The sequence below is a fragment of the Solenopsis invicta genome, chromosome 7 (assembly GCF_016802725.1).
Source record: "Solenopsis invicta isolate M01_SB chromosome 7, UNIL_Sinv_3.0, whole genome shotgun sequence".
Taxonomy (NCBI): Eukaryota; Metazoa; Arthropoda; class Insecta; order Hymenoptera; family Formicidae; genus Solenopsis; species Solenopsis invicta.
In genome coordinates this window covers 6,887,022-6,911,727 of record NC_052670.1, presented here as the reverse complement: position 1 = coordinate 6,911,727, position 24,706 = coordinate 6,887,022, and the positions used below count along the sequence as shown (strand labels likewise).

General features: G+C 36.4%; 2 protein-coding genes across 8 annotated transcripts in view; one reads left to right on the top strand and one right to left on the bottom strand.

The window, feature by feature from the left end:
* Nucleotides 1-20,830, bottom strand: part of LOC105205402 (telomerase-binding protein EST1A) — a 98,399-nt gene extending 77,569 nt beyond the window's left edge. Inside the window, exons 1-17 of one of the 6 annotated variants that reach the window (XM_039452139.1) lie at nt 20,692-20,830; nt 18,113-18,584; nt 17,685-17,964; nt 17,295-17,573; nt 16,851-17,101; nt 16,544-16,744; nt 16,348-16,465; nt 16,082-16,257; nt 15,749-15,979; nt 15,343-15,684; nt 15,102-15,269; nt 14,283-14,807; nt 14,053-14,131; nt 13,865-13,975; nt 13,773-13,784; nt 11,831-12,055; nt 11,216-11,277 (exon numbers count right to left, since the gene is read on the bottom strand). In XM_039452139.1, coding sequence (XP_039308073.1) covers nt 11,216-11,277; nt 11,831-12,055; nt 13,773-13,784; nt 13,865-13,975; nt 14,053-14,131; nt 14,283-14,807; nt 15,102-15,269; nt 15,343-15,684; nt 15,749-15,979; nt 16,082-16,257; nt 16,348-16,465; nt 16,544-16,744; nt 16,851-17,101; nt 17,295-17,573; nt 17,685-17,964; nt 18,113-18,579 — 3,527 coding nt within the window. In that variant the 5' untranslated portion in view covers nt 18,580-18,584; nt 20,692-20,830. The other 5 variants (XM_026136885.2, XM_039452140.1, XM_026136883.2 and 2 more) reach the window with 5 other exon arrangements.
* Nucleotides 20,521-24,608, top strand: LOC105205421 (eukaryotic translation initiation factor 2-alpha kinase 1). 2 transcript variants are annotated; one of them, XM_011174784.3, is made up of 9 exons: nt 20,521-20,656; nt 20,742-20,928; nt 21,348-21,530; nt 21,619-21,775; nt 21,881-22,634; nt 22,884-23,060; nt 23,257-23,409; nt 23,770-23,901; nt 23,985-24,608. In XM_011174784.3, exons 1-9 carry the CDS (start codon nt 20,555-20,557, stop codon nt 24,198-24,200), a joined length of 2,061 nt encoding a protein of 686 aa, XP_011173086.3. In that variant the 5' UTR covers nt 20,521-20,554; the 3' UTR covers nt 24,201-24,608. The 2 variants fall into 2 exon arrangements, with proteins under 2 accessions (XP_011173086.3, XP_039308075.1); XM_039452141.1 differs by having other exon boundaries at nt 20,523-20,656; nt 20,751-20,928.
* Nucleotides 24,609-24,706: the final 98 nt, after the last annotated feature.

Below are 24,706 nucleotides of genomic sequence, written 5' to 3'. Positions count from 1 at the left end.
AGCTAGTGTTATCTTTCAACAGACTGAATGAATGGTAACCGAGAATGCGCCACTTCACCAGATAGAAAGAGAGAAGAGAGAGAGAGAGAGAGAGAAAGAGAACGCCAAGCTGCGCCGTTCTATGCCAACGTACCGTTATTACATACTCTCGATTAAACTCCGAAGAATAGCTAAGTAATCGCTTAACCCCTTCGGCTCCCGTGGCTTCACCGCGTAATGAATCACCCGGACGGCGTCCCTCGGCCGAAGCGGCGAAATAGTGGACTCTACAGGGACACGACAGTCGCTGATAGTCCACGATCGTGTAAGCCCGGTGTTTCTACCGAGGGTAGAGAATGCCGATGAGGCACCATTCCCATCGCCGTCTATGCGCCGCGAGCGATAAACGCGGCTGCTGAAATCGGACACCTCTAAGCGCGGCCAGCGGCGCGGATCAAGGCGCACTCACACGCTCGTTTGCCCGCTTCGTTGTTCGGTCGTCGAAAAAGACCGTTAGCCGCCGACTGAAATCAAGTTGGCTACCATCCCACATCGCCTGGTATAATCGTCCGTATTTATTCGCGCCATTACCAGTGCCGATGATGCCGCCGCGGTCCCGAGCGAACAAGAGAGTAAAACGTGACAAAGCGAAGTGCAATTCCGCCCGAGCATATCACTCTTTGGCAGCGCCTGAAGATACGGCCTCGTCATCGTAATTTGAACAAAAATCGACTAACAAACAATAACAGCTACAATGGCAGTAAATGATATGTTGCAATTTCTTCTTATTGACGCATTGAAAAAGAGACTTCGTCGGAGCAATTCAACTACGAGACTAATTTGCATCGAATATTTTCTTCAGTAGTTACGTGAGGCTGGAAGAGAGAGAACTAGAATTACCTGATTTCCCTTTTCGCTTCGGACATGCGGACTATTTAATTTAATTTCAGATTCAATTGCAATTACCATATTCAATCATCGCAATGCTGCTCTAAGTTCATTAATATTAAATGATAATTTGTATAAATGCTTTCAGTGGAGAATCAATGAATTAAAAGAAACATTAGAATATTTTATGAGTTGCTCCTACATGCGAATATAAATTATTTCGACAATCTTTTTTTCTTAAATTTTTTAAAAAGTTGAGATTATGCGCTACAAACAAAATTAATAATACTGTGGGAAACCTATATATAAATCATATTTTTATTATTTCGACACATGTCAAAACCCTTCCCATATCAAGAATATGACACGTGAAAAAAATAATGTGCAATCGTCGGATACAAATCTATTTTTAGCACGACGTCGACACGTCGACGCTACTGACACAAAGATGAACGAACGCCCAGTAACTAGTAATTTTCATATTACTCAAGCATAATCGTAAATCTGTATAGCGTTAATACCACTTAGCCAGATACATCATGGTATCGGATCTGCCCGTAACTCCGTGATCATCGATTTCTTTATCTTGTTCGCGCTTTACAACTCTCTCGCGGCAGGTCAAGAACAGCCTCGTTCGGAATAATGCACGGCAACTAAGAGTCGTATCTGCGACCCATCGATCGTAGATAACGACGATAATCTTACGGCCGATCGATCGAGATCGACCCGCGAAAGTTCCAAAGTAGCGACCAAGTCGATTAGCTTTGACGGCTCTTTGATATACGTTAAGAACGCGATTATCATACGGTAGAGAGGGATTCACGCGCGCTTATTAAGTCTGTTGTATTAGCAAGGCGACTGCTATCACCCGCGAGAGACGAGATAAGCTTTATCACCCTTTTCACGTTTAATGCCGTTGTCGATGCGGCGCGGCATTAAAGCTGCTACGCTACGACAAAATATAGCAAGAATTATGAAAGATTTTTCCAGTCGTTTCTGTTATATCTCGAAAAAAAGCCGAATATAGTAATTGACAAGATTATAATAATTTCATAAGAAAAGATTACGTCAAGAAAATCTCTTCACTTTTGTTGAAAGAGAAAAATGTTTAATCTATGTAAAATGTAAGAACGGAATGCAATTAATTATTATCGCACAAGGCAAAACGTAAAGAAATGAATATTATAAATAATTCAGTAAATAATATTAACAACGTAATAATTCAAATGGCTAATTAATATAATATCTTTGCAGGTATCTCAGTCCTTGTTTAAACTATCTGGAAATGGATTATTATCTATACAATGAAGAATTATCTAGACAAGTATTATAATCTCATGGCCGCGATCTACATAGGAAGGCACAAGGACCCTTCAGTTAAGTTCGCTTAAGAACTAATCGCAACAACGTTGCTACATTTAATTAAGCAGATTTATTTACTTTGTAAATAAGATAACGATCACTGAGCTATAATCGAGCTACAATCGCTTGGACCAAACTATCTATCCTGCGCAAGCCGTATTCTGGGCCCTATAGGCTGCTAGCCGATACCCTGCTATAGAAGGCCGACATTAAGGAGCCCCCTCGGCAGCCCGGGTTGTCCCATCGACATCGACGGACAGGCTCTATGACTAACAAGTTTGCACTTTAACGCATAACGGGGCATTCCGCCGTGCACCATAGATCATGGTCCATGACCCGCGGATTGCGTGGGCCGGCCACCATAATCATTCCTCGCCTCGATACAGCGACGCTGTGGCGATGCGGTACCACGAGCATTAAGTTTCCGACTCCTCTTCTTCTTCTTCTTCTACTTCTTCTTCTTCTTCTTCTTCTTCTTCTTCTCCGCCGCCTTTCATTCCCACTCCCGCTCAATCTCAATCGCGCTATCTCCCGCATCGAACTCACTCCTTTCGCGATGGCGCAGCCAATTTCGTCGCTTCGATCGAGAGATAATCATGCCGCGCGACTAATCTCTTCGGGGATAGTTATTTTACAGACGAAGTTCAGACTGACGAATTGCATATAGACGGTACACGCGTGATTTTTTATTCAAATATAAATGGTAACTTGATTTAATATATAAAAATAACACTTTACTGTATTAATATATGATATGAAACACATTACAAGGCGACGAAAAATATACTTGCGAAAAATAATTTAAAAATAAATTTTTGAAATGTAGCAAAGATAACAAATATCGTTTTTCTCTGAAGAAATTTACAGAAACGTTCACGGCAAAGTACTTTCAATTCTTTGCAGGAATCTCAAAAGTTTTATTAAAAAAACGTCGGTCAAGTCCGAACGAAATAGTGCGTAACTTTGTGCACACGAGGTATTCGCGAGTGGTACAGGTTGTACCAACCGCGAAGATTAATTTAGCCGCAGCTATAAATAAACGTCGGATAGATAATAAATCGTCCCGCAAAATACGCAGCGCGGATAAATAGATACCTTCGGGGTAACGAAATTCCTTCGCTTTTTCATCGGCAGTCGCGCGATTACACATAATTAATCGATCCGGCGCGACATTGGTCAGGATACGATCGCGTCGTCGTATTCGGATCCTCGGTCGCCCGTAATAGAAATGTAATCCCGGGCTATTGGCTTTTATCTAGATTACAAAATCTAAATGACTCAATCGCCGACGACGATGCATCATCGCGTATCAAAAATGATTACGACCAATACATCGCTGTCGTAATCATTGTCATTAGTGTGATTATCATTATTTATTGGCGGTCAATAATACCGTCCAAAGTCGCCTGAACGTAACGTCGCTCCGCAAATGGGGATACCGACATGCATGCGTTTTACTTCGGGAATCAATTATAAGTAATGATACGGCACGCAAATGACACGAACGACGCGCGGACCGCTTTGATTAAGCACTGTCGAGAGGAAATACACGGCGACATAAATTGTAGGCTGCAATCGGGCGAGACGATATATAGTGTCAAGGACGTTTTTCATATCGTCACAGATTTTTCTTTTCCTGTTATACCTACCTACTTCGTAATAAGCAGATAAGATTTATTACGCTCACTCCCAACGCTATCACGTATTCACTCTACATTCCCATGTGATCGAAAACTCAAGAGGAAAAACCAATTAAACTCGGGTGTGTGTACGTTTCTCAGGAATAGCAAAGAGAGAACGTTTAAATTAGATACCTTATCATTTTAAATTAGAAATATAGCATCCCATCGTTTTCAATTATAATAATCCTTAATAATTATATTACTTGAGGCGATCTAAACAGTTATCGATTAAAAATCCTCTCGTCATTTACTTAGTGTCTGTTTCAAATTTTTCTTCACATCAGAGTTTAATAAAAAAATATAAAAAAAAAAATTGTTTGAAAAACTAACTTTCGACTGAATTTTTTGGCGCTCGCAAGCTTCTTTTATCTCGATCTTCAATTATCTCGCACGGCTCTTAAAGTTGTTTTATTTCTTGTTGCTTCGCACCCCTCGAACCGGCAGACTCGGTGGCTCGATCAAATGGCCACGAAGGTGCTCTGCGGCCGATGAAATGTATCGTATAATCTGATCGTCCTTGCCAGCAATGCAAAGACACATAAGCGACGGCATAATGAGCCATTAGCCCGAGTGTCGATGACAGAGCCTGATACTATACCCGCTATCGTAAACCGAATGCGCCATGAACGACATTAAAACGCGTGTTCCCCGACGCTTTAACGCTCCGTGAGCGAACATCCATCGTTTAATCATCAATTACCACGGATTCTCTATCCTCACGCGAAATATATCGTAAAACGAACAGATGAGAATTTGGCAGATATGCAAATGCATTAAGCATACGATGCGAGGTGGCTCAAGGAGAGTATTGACATTTTCGTTTCGTTACAACGCTGAAACGTTGTGAAATCGCGTGAAAATTATTCATCCTTCTTTATGACTTTTGTATATCTGCACGTTATGAGCAAGAAAGTGAGCACGGCGATTAGCATGATTCGAAGAATTTAAAACATTGGTATAAATAATTTCCATATTATACATTAAATTTTTCGGATATGAAATTAGTATTTTAACTTGCAAATATATGTATATATTTAAATTGTCATTATGTTAGCCATAAAAACCAGCTAGAAGCCGCTAATAATTATTGTTAATTGATTAACAATCTCATTAGAGACTGAAAAATAATTGTTTTTTAATTGTATTTAAAAATTCTAATATTATAGTCATTATTAAGACTCAAATAAATACAATTTACACGATATTTATAACGATGGAAAGTGCTTAGTATATATGTTATGATCGTACTTACAAAGATCTCGAAGTCACTGAAGTCACGAGGCAAAATTAATTCTTATCAGTTAGATTAGAATTTATGTATCGCGAGAAGACGATTTATGAAAACGTAAGCCTCGATAGCGGGTAAAAGCGTCGGGGTTCCGTCGTCGCGTAATTTATCGTGTCAACCAGCTGGAAATCTGATGAAATTTCCCCGGGGATTCGAGAAAGGTGGCCACGCGGAGAGGGAAGACGATCGGGATAAACGGAAGGAATCCAGATGGTCGCGATGGACGCGCGATGCGTACGTGCGGTCCGCAGTGTACGCCGCCGAAGAAGATAGCCGGGTAGTCGGGTTCTGGTCCGCGAGGCTGCGGTATCCGACGAGGAGGGTGCCCTTGAAGCGGGCGGGGTCGTCACTCCGCAGGGCCGCGGGTAAACGACCATCGGAAACCCATGTGTGTTACCAGCCGGGGCTACGGAGCCTTATAACGTAGCTTTACTTACTCGCACTACTTAGGTTTCTGGATGTGTATGCGCGTCTCACGCTGATCTCCCTCTCCCACCCCCCTTTTCTCTCCTCCTCTCTCCATGGTCCCCTCGCGGGGAGCACCGCCGTGGACCACGAGAAAACCTACCTTGCCCATCTACCACTACCCATCGTCGTGGAAGCGCCGGCCGGCCGGCCGGCCGGCCGCACCGACGACCACTTCTCTTGCCTTACGAGTGTTATGAAACGACTCCTGCCTTCTTCCTTCACGCTGCCAATTTATAGGTTTAATTACCGCCTCGTGGCGCGGCGCTCGCGAGCCTCGTCGTGCAAAAATCTAAAGCTGGGATCACGTACGGCGACGTTAAAAGCGATTTAATCCAACGGACTGCCATATTAATCGACGATAAACGATTTGACCGCTTTACAGATATCGTTCGGGACTATCGACTATTAGGGACAAGCGTACGCGATTTTAATGCAGCGCACTTGCACTTTGAGCGAATGGTTCAATTCTTTCACCGTATAAATTTATTACTTTCGATATACAAATGTAGTATAATTAGAAAAAATACAATTCAAATTTTAACACATAAAGTCAAAATATTAGTAGGCAGTGCTATTTAATTAATGTAAATTCCTCGCATAAGTAATATCCATTAATCTCATTTTTAATGATGCATTCACTGGTCTTATCGTCATTTTCAATATTCGTATTCTTTCAAGACATTTAAAAAATGTAATTTTGAATATTTATCATTTTTTTTATCAAGTTCCTTCAAATAAATTTGCGTTTAAGACATTTATAAAAACATTTTATAAAAATCTTGATCTTTCATTTTCTATAAAAATTAAGCACTTTTTATTTAAAAAATGGAATTGATGAATAGCTATTTAAATGAAAAAAAACCTATCAACAACTAATTAGGTGTATAAATTAATTTGATATCTTTTTAAAATAAAAGTCAAAACTTATTCACAAAAAAAAAATCAAATAAAGATTTAATATATGAAATAAATTTTACCTTTGTAACGTGTGATCAAATGTTGTCTACATAATAAAATCTCTACTCCGAAATTTCTGATACCATTTTTTGCATGTTTTATAAGTCATCAGCACCTTCATTTGGAGTAAAATAAATCATTTCAGTGAGTTCAACAGCATTACTTCATAAAATATAAATGCTGAGAAAAATGCAATGCTTCAAATGCTGTTTTTCAAACATCACATTCACTACTGGATTGTTTTTTTTTCCGATGTTAGCAAGGTCGTCAACTATTATAATGCTTCTAAGCTTAAGATTGGCATTTTCAAATCACCATAGAGCAGGGAAAAAATTTAAATTTGGACCAGAGCTACAAGGTGTTAAAAATAAAGACACCGAATTAATTTATACACCTAATACTTACATTAATAAAAATTACACATGTTGAATGGTAATTTCGACATGTATAATTAGTTATTACTAATTTTCTATTGAAAATATCTAAAAAATTTTGGATTCAGTTCTCAGCATAAAAGGGCTAGAGAGAAGAAGGGCTTAGCGGGCGAAAAGCGCGATAGCACGATGGAGAGGAGACGGTCCGCGATGGGCCGTGTTGCACGAGGGCAACCTTGGGCATAACTCCGTAGGGCCGGACGTACTACGGTGCTCCTACAGCCAGTAATGAGCCAAATCCATTACGGCGGCAGGAGCAGCAGCAGCAGCCAGCAACACCGTAAGCCAACCATACTCCGCGCGGTTTCCCATCTCCCCCCGCCCCTCTCTCCCCCGTTTACCCTTCCCGTCCGCTCACCATCCACCCATTCGCGATCTGTACGTATGCCTATGCCACGCACGTACCGTGTCGTTAACAAGCCCCTAACCAATGGCACCGGTTCGGTACCGATTCCAATTATAGACCGCGTTAGAATGCGCTCTACCGTAGCTCTAGTGGCGCATATAGAGTATCGGAATAACGTTCCGTACCTTCTCCTTTTTCTTCCGCACCCTCTTCTGCACGCTTCCCCCGGGGCTCATCCCTCCGCTTTTTTTCGTCCGGATCCGATATAGTGTTCTTTACCTTGCTCGCGGGTAGACCGAGAATTTACGAGGGACGGAAATTCGCGGGGTGATTTCGTCGATCGTCGAGGTCGAGGGAACGCGCAAGGTGCACTCGCAAGGTCACGACTAGCGCGACCGGGGACAACATCCCCCCCGCAGCCGCAGCCGCCGCCGTCGCCGCTGCGATCGGTGGTGGCGCCACGCAATTGTCAATTAACATTTTTACCGACGCGCAAGAACATACGGAGCTACACATAGCGCGTACGTACATGCCCGCGGTTGGTCCGCGCTCGACGGGGTTCCACGGGGATCACGAAAACGATATTATGCGTGTGGCTACAGGGCCGAATACCGGCATTCGGCAACGATCGGATGGACAAATAATAACATTCATTTATATTTTTAACAGACACATGACATTCCTTATCTACCGCGCGCACTCCTGGAGTACTTCTTCAAATCTTCCTGCGACGCGAAGCCTAACATGCTGCAATCACCTTCATAACGATTAATTTTAAATAATAATTACCACCGCGATTTATGTACAGAGGATAGACAAAATAATACAAACACCTGGAAAACACACTTATATTTATTTTAGTAATAAAAGACTTGCTCGTTATTTGTCTTTAATACAAATTTTATCTTTGTTTGGAATGAGGCCATACAATAAATAGTGTGTAATATAAACTTTGGTATATATCGCATCGATCGAAAACTCAATTTATCAAATATTTATTATATTTAAGGAAAATGAATTATATGAATAAAAACTTCACACTGCCTACTATTATAAAAAAAATTAGAAATACGAAATATCTATTTTCTTATATTTGGAAAAAAAATTTTAAAGAAACCTTTGTATTTTTCCCGTATATAAAAAATGATGGGATTTATGGTCACTCATACGCGAAACAATCAAATTGGACAAAGAATGCAAGAGCTAAACACTTGTATTTTCGTGTACTTCATTCTTTATTAACTCTCTGCACTTATGCATCATGAAATAATCAATAAACCTTGTAAACTTCCTACAGAGAGAGTAATCATTATAAATTATAAACCACTCATAACATTGACAAATTGATTCAACTCACAATGGTTTTGTTAATACTAAGAGTAAAAAATTAAAATTACAACACAATACTAATATAACATAAAGGAATATAATAGAGTAGTTATACAAGCAAGTTACCTTCACTTCTTTTATCTTTTCTGACTTTTGCTCTCGGCGTAAATACCGGAATTACTTTATCATTCTTCTAACAAAATACTTTTTTTGTAAGAAATTGGAGAACGCTTAGAGATATTGGAAGAAAAAATCTGTTCTACACACTGCTCTTAATTTTTGTCCAAACAATTATGTTAGCTGGAAAAAAATGTTAAAATTTTAAAGGACAAAGAGCAATTTTTTGGAAAATATTGTGAAAAGCAAATTTCTTCCTTTAACATCTATAATCAAAAGATGTTCTGCTAAAAGAATAATACAATCATATAATTCGTGACTATTTAAACATTGTATGACCTTATTACAAACAAGAATAAAATCTGTATTAAAGACAAATGATAAATTAATCTCTTATTAATAAAAAAAATTGTGCATTTCCTAGGTGTTCACTTTACTTTGTCCATCTTACGTATAATGCAATTAAAATCAAGAAAGACCAATTTATGTTTACATCAAGATCTTCGTGCTAAAATAATGTTTCTTATGTAATTTTACATACAAGTTTTAATGCTTTTGAACTGTGCGCTGTTCAAAACATTCAATTTCAAATCAAACATAGCTTTTAAATTAAATAATATCACAGATTTAAAGTGACAATCAATTTAGTATTGCTAATGCTAATTAGCATCTCTAAGATCCTCTCACCCCGAAAAAAGTAAAAAGTATAATTCTGTGGTATCACTTGATTCAATTTAAAAGCTATGTTTGAAACCGACAGTAATGGCACAGTTCAAAAGAATTAGAAATTGTATGCAAAATCACACAAGAAACATTATTTTACTTGCTATAACCATGTACCTGACTTTTCACAATTTTAAATGATTGATTTTAATTTTTGAGACAAAAGACAGGATTTGATGTTACCTTTATTAGTACACCAATGTAAAAATTTTTGTTATAAATTAGTATTAAGAAAACCTGAGCTAAAAAATCAGCAAAAAATCAATAAAAAATTCGAGAAACGGATTAGCTTTTTCAAAATCTAGAAATATCTCTTCAAGAGATATATACAGATACATATCATCGGATACTTTCGTCTAGATACTTAAGAAAACACAACTCAAACTCGTTTTTCACTCGTATATTCGCGAGACACGATTAATACCATTATTAATGTACACATATCCCTTCCCAATTTATTTTTTCCTTGAAACTGCTAATCGACCTGCGGCCGACCGGCCGACCGGACGCGATGCAGTGACTCTATGGAGCAATATTTCTGGATTAGTCGGTCTAGATTAAATTCCATGACGCTCTAACGGCGCGAATAATATCCCGTTCGTGCGAGATCGACGATAATTTACAAACTTGCCGAGGCGCAACCTCGAATTTTTAAATGGCTCGCCATTTCTGGCGCGACCATGGTATCAGGGTTGTTCCGATTATTTATTAGGCAGGAACAGAATTTATTTATTCGCGCAATTGCCTTACTTTGTTGAAGATTTGTCGACTATAACAGTCAAAATACTCTAACAACAAATTCTGAACTTTCTTGGAAAGTAGCATGAGATTAAACGCATTAGATTAAAGCACAGACACTTTGTTTACTTGTTCTTATTTAATGATTAGAATTTTATTAAAATAGTAAATAATCTTTGGTGAAAATTATTTGCTATTTTAATAAAATTCTAATGAAGTTACAGACAAAATTAAAATTTAAAAAAATGTAAGTCTGTTAAGAGAGACGTATACCTTATTGTATATTAAATATGTTCCAATTATTTACCAATTATTAATTTAATAATAGGTCTAATTCAATGTTACATATTTTTTAATTTTATTTTTGCTTTATTTTATGTAATATTATGTAAAAAAAAAACAAAGTTTCTTATTTATCTACTTTATACACATCTAGTATGTAACTTTCACAAATTTAAAGTAAATATAATTATAATAGTAAAAATGTTATATTATAATGAGCATGAACGTCTCTGCGAGAATATGTAGACTAAGAAAAGAAGGGTATAAAAGTTGGATATGTTGCTTCAATGATGCGAAACTGAACTACTGAAAGATATGTACTAGTTTTATCAATCTTTAGAAGAGTGGAATACGAAATGGCAATTTGTTCTGCTCAGTAGAATTGCAGTGAGCGCGTTGAGATATGTAACGGTGAGATACAAGCTAAACGTATTTATATATGAACTGCATTCACGAGATACAAATATCGGGCACTTGAACAAGTCCATCTGCAGCGATATCAAATTACTTGCTCAATAGCGATAAATAAATCTTCGAATAATCGTTGGAGTACAGCGCTCTGATCAACGCTCTTTTCTCTCGTCAAAAAGCATGCAAAAAAATATTAATGATAAACACTTACCCTATCTTGGTGATGAGTTTTCCGTGAACATGAAGGTACGAAGTGACGAATCGCTTGTTCACCTAAAAATACAAAAACTATTAAGCAAGATATAGACAAAATAGTTGTCTTTTTCATCAGTATTAAAAATGTATTAACTCTGCTATTTTGTTCAATTTATACTATCATATTATTTGAATCGAAACTCTAAAAAAATAAAATTCGCCGATTTCTTACATTAACAAACAATATCATTAAAAATTGTATTTTGTATTAATATAAATAATAGAAAAGTTTTTAAATAAAAATTAGTAAAAAAATAAAATACATTGTGAATAGACCTGAACAAAATAACAGTTAATAAAGTTGCAAAAAAATATATATATATATTAACAATTTATTAATAAATGTTATCAACTACTAAGTATATTAACATTCGAGATACATATTATTAATCATATAATTATCATTAATGATTACCAATTTTATATTTAAAAAATGTTAAGCCACGCATATCAAAAAGAAATTTTTCTATTTGTCCGGCAAATGCGTAGCACTTTATCGTTTGAGTACGAAAGACACACGGGAGCTTTAGAAGCTGTTAGGCAAATACGATGTCGCAACAGAAATGGATACCTCGACACTCGTTAATTGCGATAACTCCTCCAAGTCGCTTGCGTGGGACAATCTTGCTTCGTTGGTCGCGGTCGTTGTTCGTCGCACCCGCCTACCGTCACCCGGATGAATCCACGTCTCTCTCCTCAGTCCACCACCGATGATGTTCGCACCTTCCTTCTCCTTCATCCTCGCCCGCTCCTTCGATTCCCTTTCTTCCTTCCGTTTACGTTCGATAGACTCGTACTAAGAATATTTCGTTTACTGAGAGAGTACCTCCGCCATATATACCTGATGTATTTACGATGCATCGTGTAACGGATGCAGTGCATGATATAAACAGGGCCTTTGCAAATTGTCGGTGTATGTTACATTTGCCGTTATATGCACGTCTTCGCTACATATGTACAAAGGTAAAAGATACGAGCACTGCATGACGTTATGCACGGTGTCCCGCGACCAAATCGATCTCTAATTTATAGATTCTTCAACAGGGATTTAATTCACGATCTAATTATCGAGCGCAATAACGTAAAGTGGAACGAGTGCGGAATAAAATCACAAGCGTTCCGCAGTTTTCGAAAGTTTCTGAAAACTGCGGAACGTTTGTGATTGGTTCCGCTCTCGTTCCGTTACGCTATTCCGCTGCATTTTGGACCGATGACGTCACGAGCGAAAAAATACACCACAAAAATTCTTGCAACGTACATTATTAAAATAAAAATATTTTTTAATAAAAATATCATTTCTAATCGATAAAACAGACTTGTAAAATATACCGAAAACTTCCCTTTTGATTAATAAATAATCCGTACCTATATGTCAAATTGTAAAATGTGCCTAATTAAGGATGAAAACAAGCCGTTCAAATTAAAATATAAATATTTGCCAAATTATAAAATATTTGCTTTTATACATATAAAATTCTATCAAAATGAGAGTCTTCGATATATTTTAGCACTACGATAATTATTGTAAATATAAAAACACTGCACTAAAATAAAAAATAACGTTGTATGTTGCGAGAATAATTTTGGTTTTTGACATATCAATTTTCACGCACATTGTATGTATGCGTATATATTTTGTGTCGATATATGGAATGTGATTCTTTTTTCCATTACTTTAAATTAAATCGTCATTGTTAATGCAGATTTAACAATCAAAGCAGCAGAAGCCTTAATGCAATATATTTTACAAAATAATTGCAGGAGTTGGCAATTGAATAAAATTATATTAATTTTCGTTGAAAAATTTTATTACTGGAGTAGAGACGACGATGGTAGCGGGATTCCCTTTATATAGTCAGCTAGTCAATACAAAGAGTGTCCATCGGACAATGTTTGTATTCTTCATTTGTACAAGTTCCCGCATCTATGATAAGTGCATGCTAACGAAATGTGCAGAGCTCTAGCGAAGATAAGAATAGTTTCTAACTTGGATTTACAGCAAAGCATTTCTAGAAATTTTAGAAACTGGCTCTCTTACAAACAGGCAGTCTCAAAAATGCTGCAGGCATATCGTTAGCAGATATTGTGTGAATTTCTCTAAGAATATGAGTGGTGCCGCCCACCTTTCCATATTATTACACTATTATGTACATGTTTTTCTTTTGTATAGTGTTCTTAATCTTTTATTAAAGCTAACATTCGCATGAGCGATTATTACAAAAAATAGCTATGCAAAAGTATATTTAGCCAATGGCACATGTATGCAAGAATGATATATTTATTGTTTTAATTAATTAATAGTTGCAAAAGGCATTAATTCGCCGCATTTGCTATTGAAAGTTAATAAAATGTAAAGATTCTAAGTGTGCACAGAGCATCAAGGCTCCAAAAAGCACGTAAAATAGAAAATGTAATAAAACGAGCAGTAAAATAATAAACAGATAATAAAGCCTTGACCAAATAAATAAATGATGAACATCTAGAGTTCACACCAAGTATCAAAATTTACTTACATAATGTAGATACTGGCGGCAAAAGAAAATCAAAATATTATTAACGTTAGTATAAATACAAACGGTTTAAGGATACGTTTCAGTTCTCTTACCTTTTTTCTATTTTCGTCGAAGAGTCCTATCAAGCTTTCTCTAGCAGAATGGAAAGGATTAGACGCCATAAGAGATCGCATGTAATAATACACGGCATCCAGCTTCCGTCTCTGAGAACACGAAAAAATATTGAAAAAAATATAAACATATGCAATTATATTCACATGATACATTCATAAATGCGTACCGCATAATGTGCCAATAGGGCAAGTTGATTATAAGGTCTGCCATTTTTAGGATTGATTTGCTGCGCTTTCAAGTACCACCTACGCAAAAAGAGATAAAAAATCAATTGATAATTAAAAATAAAATTTTTAATAAATAAAATACATAAAATTAATACAAAAATAAAATTATCCAATAAATTTAATCTTTAAAAAAATATTACTCTTGTGATTACATATTATAAACACTTACTGCCTAGATTTTCCATAATTGCTCGTTTCATTTGCTTGCTCCTTGTACCTCGCCAAGTCTCCCAAAAATAAAAATATTTTTTGAGCGCTAACTAAGGCCAGTCCCAAGAGTCCGAGACCCTTAGGTAGACTCGACGATCCGAGAAACGCGTCTAATTTAAACTGGTACGTAGTCTCGAGAGTAGTCAATAAGCTTTCCAGATAAGTAGTACCCTCATCAATGATATTTAACATTATCTGCTTGTAACGTTCTCGTCCTTCCAAGCTCTCTTTGGGCATCGCTTTTCGCAGCATTTCAATCAGATTATAAAACAATATCTTCCAAAAGTGTTGCTCAACGTTCTCTGCTTGGCAGAATTTGATATCAGTCTCGAGCAAGATCTTTAAGCTCTGTTGAAGGAAGTGTCGTATATACGAGACTCTATCCAAACGCGAGGTAAAGCTACCAGAACTTATTATCCATTGTAGTTCTAGATCGGCACGTTCAATGTCCAGTAGAAGGCAGTGATTTTTTGCTGAGTGAAAACTATTGAAAAAAATTAAATAGTAATAATATATGGACATATATATACATATACATATACGCACGCACGCACGCACGCACGCACGCACGCACGCACGCACGCACGCACGCACGCACGCACGCACGCACGCACGCACGCACGCACGCACGCACGCACGCACGCACGCACGCACGCACGCACGCACGCACGCACGCACGCCCGCACGCACGCACGCACGCACGCACGCACGCACACACACACCCAAAATCCAAAATTATGTAATATTGCACATATAAGAACAATTAAATAATATTTACCTAGCTGAAAATGGCTCATACCACGAAGGTCGCGCATTTCCAATTTGGTCGTTCATGTACGGTGGTGGCATACCGTCCAATGGAGCGCTATGGAAAGAGTAATGCGGCGATGTGATACCTACATTAGATTGAAATACTGGAACGCTTGAGATTTGCATGTCACTATCCCTTAAAGAGAAAAAATGCTTTATTAATTTCTTGGTTAATACATCGCAAAAACAAAATAAGAAGTTCGTGTTACCTCTGCACAGTTATTCTACTTCCGGGTGAAGTGATAACGATAGGTTTATGTGGATTATTCGGATCAAACAGTGTTCTTTGCTGTTGCTGTGCGGTTCCTTGCTGAGAAGTTGTAGCTGTCTGATTGGGAGACGATTGATTAGTCTCGTTAGGCAAGATTAAGACGCCTGGTTGAGCGTTACTATAACTTGTCGGAGACGATCGATGTACCGTTGAGTTCGAATTCACGCTTGACAGGGGAGCAGTGTGAGAGGAAACTTTAGGAGTTTGTCTCCCATCATCTGACTCACAAGTTGATATCTTTCTGCCTGTTCTCCAATCTTCATCTAAGTATCTATCAGTTCTAAAATAAAAAAAAATTTTTTAATCGCATACAATCCAAGTTTTCTTTTATATACAATAAATACCTGCGTCTGTGAAGATCGTCAAAATTTTTATAGCTGCCACCATAATTTCTATCTTTACTCGACTCTCGGCTACGCTGAATAATATTACGTCTCCTGTGATCGTAGCGCCTACTGCTACTACTATTATTGTTATTATTTTTTTGATTATTATTGTAGTTATCGTTCTCTCTGTTCTGTTGATTCTTCTGACGTTCGCGACTGGTACCACGTCCTTTATCTCTGCTACTACCACTTGAATAATTCAAAATATAATCTCAATAATTCTTGGACATTTGCAATAACTTTTTTGAAAAATAAATGTATAAAAAAAAACAATAACAATTGTGTGCTTACCGGTCAGCATTACGATGTTTATCCCGATGTTTTTTCCTCTTACGTCGCTTGTGACTCTCGCCCACAGCTTGACCTCGCAGTACACTTGTACTTTCCCGTATGCTTAATACAGATGAACTACGGCTCAAATGTTCCTGTTCTAACTTTTCATTCAATTCAACTTCTTCGCACCAATCCTATCAAGATATAATTACGATATAATCCTAAATATTTATATCACCTAAGGAATAATTTTTAAATATCAATTTGTCAATTTATGTACTTACAAATGTTTCAGTTGTGGTATAAGATTTGTTACATGGTTCGCTTTTCGCGTTTTGTTGATTATTCTGCTTATCCAGGCCCGAATTATGTTCGTAGGCGTTACTAGCAATTGTTCTTTGCCTTAATTAACAATAATTATGTTATTAAGCGTGAAATAAAAAACATGAAGGAAAAAAAGATGACAATATATTTCATTACATGTTGCTGGTGCTGCGATTATCTGTTGGTGACATTGCACCTCTACGATGAATCTCAGGTGATCTGTGGCCTCTGTTTGAATTTGATTGCGAAGTTGCAGGCGATGCGGATGAAGGCGGAGGCATCATTACGCTGTCGGCACGACTTAAGCTCTCCATGCTGGTGTACATAGTGCTATTGCTACCACGACGATCATAAGACCTGCAAAATTGTATCCACAAATTTTGTTTTATTGATTTTATAGATTATGTTTATACGATCGCTTAAATAGAAAATCTGATATAAATATAGCAATATAGTTATGTACCGTGTATATTCCTGGCTAGGAGTATGGGATCTGGAACTCGGAGCCGAATATTGTTCAGGTGTAACAGGTCTGAAGATGCTGCTAGCTGTACCATCCAATTCCTCGGATCTAACTCTACCTCTTCCTCTGCTTCTCGTCGGTACGGTATTAGTCCAATTAGATTGTGGTGGCAATGGTCCAGACGGTGGTAAATTTTGCATCGTTTGCGAATGCTGCACTGGTGATGGATAATTATAACTGTATGTACCCTGCTAACAATACATACATATATATATTACATATATAAAATTATATGTATTAGGCTAGAATGTACTGGTATAACATATAGATTATAATACATATATTCATATACTGCTTTAATTATAAATCGCTGTATGTACTGAATATAAATCAATATTCGCAAAGTATAAAATTTGAATAAAATAGTACTAAATAAATTTTCACCTGAAACGTAATACTGCTACCGTTCCAGGACTCCTCTGTGGACGTTCCTGGATTGCTACTTGGTAATGCGTATCCATTATCAATGAGATATTTCTTTTGCAATCGTGGTGGTAGGGATTCTAATTTAATATTCTTTGACAAACAATCTTTGGCATTGCCGCGTCTGCCTGAGGGTGGTTTGCCTTGAAATTTATCCAAATGCCCAATGGGCTCTACACTGCGAGTGTCTCGCGTACGATTAAAATCGTTCTGATTGGTCATAGATAAAGGTTCAGAGCCCTAATAACACAAAAAAAATCTTTTCTATATTTAACTACAGACTTTCATACTACAATTCTATAATCTCTAATAATCTATTATAGTACGGTTACGTTATTTCAAATCACAGACCTGTCTGACTTCACGTAGATTATCTTTTCGATTTGCACAATTTCTAGCGGATATTGGCGACTCGGATCGCCAAAAACAACGCTCCTCGTTCTCGTTGGCATGACGATGTCGACGATTGCCCGAGTACCGTTTACTGGTGTCATCTCTACCCCTACCTTCATTCTCATTGTCTCGCGTGCCGTGACTGCTCGCGCGATTGCGATCGCTTTTACGGTTGGAATAAGAATCGCGATCATTGCTCTCTTCTCTTTCACGTTCCCATGCAGCATGACTGGGAGATCTAACAGATATTGATAGCTCATATTAGGATAGTATAATGGACGCTATTGCCGCGTTACTCTGCCATTAGACGTTAGTTTACTCATCCTGTCTATATATCGCATTTTACGTGTCTTAAATCAATAGGAAAAAAGGCACAATTGCTTTACCTATTGGTGCCATCCTGTTCAGCCGCTTCCTTCGCTTCCTTCACTTTTTTCGGCATATATAGCAACTGCTCGGGTTTCCTATTTTTCTTTTTTGGATCATTTCTACCTATTCCTTCACCAGAATTATTACCAATGCTTTGGGCTGGTTCACTATTGCTGCTATTTCTATAGTTAATATGGATATTGTCCATTTTTTCAGTTACATTGTCAATTTGTGACAGAGGTGGACTATCCTGCGCCTGATTTGTCCTATTAAGCAACTGTCTTGATGATACTGGACGATACTGGACGGAGGTCAATCTGGATTTTTCTTGCGAGCCATTTTCATTATCATATTCATCAGCACCGCCACTGGATTTGCCAGACTTACGTAAAGGGCCACTTCCTGGTCTGTATAAGGCTTGAGACGCTCTGTTTCCTCCGCCACGTGTCCCTGACAATCTTTCCTTCTCCAATTTAGAAGCCATTGATTCTGAAAATTTTCATTATAACATTACTCATAAAAAAAGTCATATCTTTTATATCAATTTCTTACATCCATATAAATGTTTTATTCAAGCATTTTACATGTTTCTATAATTATCTATTACATATAAATTGCTATTGAATTATCTCATAATTAAATAACAGAAATAATATAATTTTAATACAAACATATACAGGATGATTATTAATAACTGTTCCCACTTTTTACCATAAGAGCACGCATTTGTAATTTGATATATATTAGAAACACGTATCCGTCGGTAAATCATGTTCCTATGATAAAACGTGGAAACAGTCATTAATAATCACCTTGTATAAATTATATGTTACATATATATGATATATACTTGCACAAGTCTTTCTTATGACTCTTTTTTTTCAATATTTGTGTACAATACAAAAATAAAAATATGTATAACAAAACAAAGGCTAAGCTAATCTAATAGAAATATCTCTAGAATTGAAATCAAATATCTCGTGAATCTATAAATTTTCAAATATTTTTTATCTAGACACATATTACATAAATAAAATAACTGTAAGATTACATTGTTCTCTCTGTAACATAAAAATTACTCAATCATACGCAATATTGCGCACATTGCAGATCAGAATGAGATACAAGATTAGACAAAGAAAAAAATCCTATGAAACTTGTACGTCGGATGCGCCCCGTTTGTAGATCAAAAAGGTTTCACAATCAAGATCATCGATTCCTCGAAGAGCGTAGCGAAGTCGGAGAACTCGCGGGGCGCGAAACACCGACTTTCATGGAGGTACGCGGAATCGTTTGTGTTGACACTCTCGACGACGCCGGAATTTACCGAGCGGAACGTCCTGCCCGTCGGACGAGCGCGCCGCCCCGGTCAGAAACCGATCGTGGCTCGGGTTGCACTGAGGTCGTCCCGTCGCACGAAGGTAATCGCGATCGCCAGATTCAGCAGTTACATCGGTCAAACGCCATAAAATAACGCGACATCGCAGTATGCCCGCTGCATTTTGTAGGTTAGTTCGGTACAGGTTAATTTTGCACGTCAGGCTCGAGTCGCGGGGAGAGATCGCGGATTCGGCTCGAAGTTGGACACGCGAGAGTGTCGACGATGGCGCGACGATGCTCGGTTGTCTCGCCCGCGAAATAATGATATTTTCGTCGAGATACCTTGTGAAAATCCTCCCCACTTTCTGCGTCCTTTGTCGCGGTTCGCCATATTGAAATGCAATCGCGTGAAATCAAGATTTTTCTACCGCAGCGACGTCCGCGAACGTGACGAACGACAGGTGCCGTGCCGCCTATTTTCGACGTAAGCGAACACTAGGGCGCCACATACATGCACCTTCTTCTTTCAGGTATCTCGTAGGAGTTAAATATGGCGAAGAGGTTAATCGACCGTCAGTAACAACTCAGCAAATTTTCGGTGTTATATTTTGATAAGCCAAAGAACGTTGAATTTAGAATCGGTCACCAATTCCGATTATCTTAATCAAATGATTAACCTAATTCAGACATCACACTAATGTCTGTCGTTAGAAGAGGAAGGAGATCGAATGCTTCTCATAACTTGTATTCGTGTTCATTTTATTCACGCGAATGATTTTCTAATTCTATTTACATTAATTCTATCAGATATTATAACTGTACATGACACAAGATACGTCAAAGAAATGTTAGGTTACATAAAAATTATTGTTGACGCTTTTGCGAATTTATCATCGATTAACTTGATTGGAGGTGAAAAAAACCTTAATCTTATTTCTTACCTTTCTTTGTGCATACGCATTATTTATTCGATTACAAACTCTGATTAAAGTCTTAAAATTGAGGAAAGCGAGATCGAATCTAAAAAGCGCGCGCGGTTATTCTATCGAAATCTCAAGTGCGCGTGACAAGAATATTCGAGAACTTTCCAAACATTCAAACGTTCAAAATCCATCTTTTCGTACTTATCTCTCGATGCAATGTCAAAATTCGAGAAATCACGTCTCGCCTCGTTGCTCGCGGATTTTTTCGTCCACTCGTCTGATCGAGCGTTGCCTGGACGTCATGGCCAAGACGGAAATGTAAGTAATACGCGCGAAATATACTGAGAACATACAAGTGCGTTGATCACCAATCGTCGGTTCATATTTCCACCATGGTTCATAGTGTTTACAGTTCGATACGTGGAACCCCAGAGCTATCAGCCAGTCCTGTCAGTCTGCTTTCGCACTGTGCGGCGTTATGGCGGATGCGAGGGAGGACTCGAAATACGCCGGTTGCGAAACGACCGGGAGTATGGAACAAACGAACCATCCTTGGAATACCCTCGAGACCATAACCACATTCGATCAAGGTACATACATGCATAATACGTATATCGTGTCATGTCTGATCTGTCGCTATATACTTTTCGAATACGCGAATATATGACATTTCTCCCCCTAAATAAAAGAGTCACCTTCGCGTTTGAAATCTGTTATGATCGTTCAGAATTATTCTGAAATACATATATAGCCTTTTTTTTACAAAAAAATAGATTTTTACATTTTTCTAAAAAAAAATTTAAGTCTTTTGACATTTAAATGCGAAGAAAAAGAAAACATCTTATGAAAGTGTCTATTCACAATAATTTTTTTCCAATTCTTTTCATATTTTGTTATGTTATACATGTATTATATGTTGCATCATTTTTCATTATAGAAAATTCAAGTGGTTATTTTTTGTAATTTTTTAAGACTATGTTGCATCTGAAATCTGAAAATCTTTGTTTAGGAACAAGTAACAACACGAATTCGACGATTTGTGTCGATAATGACATTCAAAACAATGGGAAAGTTGTGCCACAAACGGGACATCAAGTGACTCAAGCTACTGGTGTTTTAATCGAATCACTTCTACAACAATTATGTGCTATGTTAGAAGGAGACAAAGATCGTAGAAATAAATTATACAATGGTAATTAATCCTTTTCTTTAAACATTATTATTGATATTTTGTAGAAACATTTCCGTCAAAAGATAATACTAAAACGTTTATCTTACAGATATTTGTAAGAAACTATATGATTTGCAATTAATTAATGACACCTACAATACTGCAGAATTTGATGTGCTGAGAGCAAGGTACCAAAGTGCTTTCTATCGCATGCTCACAGTTGCTCGTGCTCAGCCTGAAAGTGAAAATGTTCTATCTATACCGAAGTATACAACAATTTTTATTATATTCTTTTTATTACATTTCATACATTGTATCTTTCCAAATCTCATGATATTATACCATCACATTAATATTATTTACTTTTGCAGGCTTTTTCTAATGCCAAGATTGTTTCGTTACCATGAAGAATTTCAGGAAATTTGCTTTATTGCTCGTGGAGGGTTTGGCGAAGTTTACAAAGCGCTGCATCGTCTCGATGGTATCAAATATGCAGTTAAAAAAATAGCAATACCCGTTGATCGTATAGAGATGATGCAGCAGCAAATGAATGAAGTAAGGACATTGGCTAAATTAAAACATCCTAATATTGTTTCCTACAATGCAGCTTGGATTGAACCATTGCCGTCCTATACTTCGAACGCATCATCCACAAATCATAAATCATCACAATACCATACATCAAAATACCATAAAAAAAATTCGAAGTCCAGTTCGCTGGATATCAAAGACTTATTCGATGATAAATACAATCTGAATCCTAATAAAAGTAAGCTACATAATAAACATGATATATTATTTAATATTAAAGTATCTTGTACAACAGATACAGATATAAGAACGAAGAAACACAATAAGATACATAGGAATACTGACAGTAACATTAATCACGACACTATTAGTGTAAGATTTGAAGAACTCGATTCATCGACTAATCTTATGGAAGAAAAAATAGTTAAGGAAAACATAGAAGAATGTACTGAAGAATTCAGTTCGGACATAGTATCTTTTCGAAATAGCAAGAGTAATGAAAATCTAGATGAAGCAATTGTAAATACAGATACTAGTAATAGTTCTTCTTGTGAAGAATCTAATCGAGAAGTTTGTATATATACTTCCAATAAAGTAAGTAGAAAAACGTATATATTTAATATAGATATATTTAATATAGATATAAATCTTGATGTATTTAATGTAGATATAAATCTCAATAATGCATAAATTTATATTGTTTTGAAAAAGATGGATATTGAAGTATATTAACTAATATTAAACATAAATTTGAATACAATACAAATCCTATAAGAATACATTTTAATATTAAATATTTTAAACTTAAATTTTAATATTGTTATATATTTTGGATCGACACAGAATAAATCATTCTATATCTTATACATTCAAATGGCCTTATGTGAGCAAACACTTGAACAATGGCTGCGTGGTAAAATAAGTGTAACGCCCGAACCGATAGTTAAAGCGGTGTTTCAACAGATTGTTTGTGGAGTGGACTATATACATTCTCAAAAAATTGTACATCACGACATAAAGGTAAAACCGTGCGTATCTTGATCAAAATGTTCTTGTGTCAAGACTAGAGATTGAGATTGGATTGGAATTTAATCAATCGGAAAAAAGAAAACTAATCTCAAGTTTAATGAAATTTACTTTAATGGATCAAATTTTAATCTCTAGTCTAATATCTATTCGGGAATTAGGAATAATATAATACGTTTATATGTTACAGCCAAGCAACATATTTATTTCGACAACTGGACAACTCCAGATTCAATTAGGTGATTTTGGTTTAGCTTGTCCATTACAAAAAGAGCACCATTCCGCGGTGGGTACTCACGTATATGCAGCACCAGAACAACTAGAAGGAAAGTGTGATCCAAAGGTAATCAAGTAGATCCTAAAAAAAATGACCAATACTTTTTATAAGAAAATATATTTGAATTGGCTTTACAAAATTTAAATTTTTTTTATACATTAAAGCACATACGAAAATAAAGAGTAATTTTATGCTAATACACAAAATGTTTTTTTATATTAAAAATTTTTTTAAACTTTTTATTATTAGAATTTTTCGTTAAAAGAATTTAGACTTTTGCGGAGCCACTTCAAAGATATTTTTTATTTAAAAATGTAATTTTCTTTAGAATAACATTAAAACGGAAAAATGAAAATTATAATGAATATAGATAAACCATTGTATGTTTGAATATATTCTCTAATTTGATATTCTTTTTATTTGCAGAGTGATATCTATAGTATAGGGGTTGTCCTTGTTGAGCTTTTAATTTCAATAAAAACTCGAATGGAGTTAGCTTATATAATTGGTTCCTTAAAATCTGACGAAATACCAGAAGCTCTCAAGCAACATAAGTGGGTGGGTTTCAAATATATTGAATTATTTATATTATATACATTTATATTATTTTTTAGAAAATTTATGTGTATGCTTTTGCTTAGGCACAACTAGTCAAGCAGTTAGTGCAAACGAATCCTGCCAAAAGGCCATCGACAAGTCAGCTCCTGCAGGATCTTAATCACGATAAAGATGCAACAATAAATAGATTAAAAGACATTATCGTGCATTTAGAAAATGATAATCATATTAAAGATGGCAAAATTCAAGACCTACTACAAGAAATTGCGTTATTAAAAGAAAAGTTAAGTGTTAAATAACTATTAACTGATAATATTTACTGCAAATTCGATTGGAGCCTAAACTCATGAAAAACCTTAACATGACATTAATAAGACTGCTGATTTTTTTCTCGAATTAGGCCCTAAGACAGTAATAATCCACAGACATAGCGAAATTTTTACATACATGAAAATTGATACTTTAACTTTTTTTAATATGAACAATAACTAGATGTAAAAAAATTTTTACATTACAAATACATATTCATGTTTTAAACTGATCAATAATTTTAAACACACAATTGTGTTATAGTTAATAAATTATTTGACATGCGCTAAAATAAGGCTGTTAAAAAAATAAATATGTTTATAATACTGCCAATTATATAAATACCAAGGATCCTGAAATCTGTTCTATTTTACCAATTAAACATAATTTTGTGATAACTTTTTTTATTATTTTTATAGATTTAGAAACCTTATTCCAGAATTAAAGTATATGCATTAATAAATACATGTTTGCGGTATGGATTTTATGCAGAAAG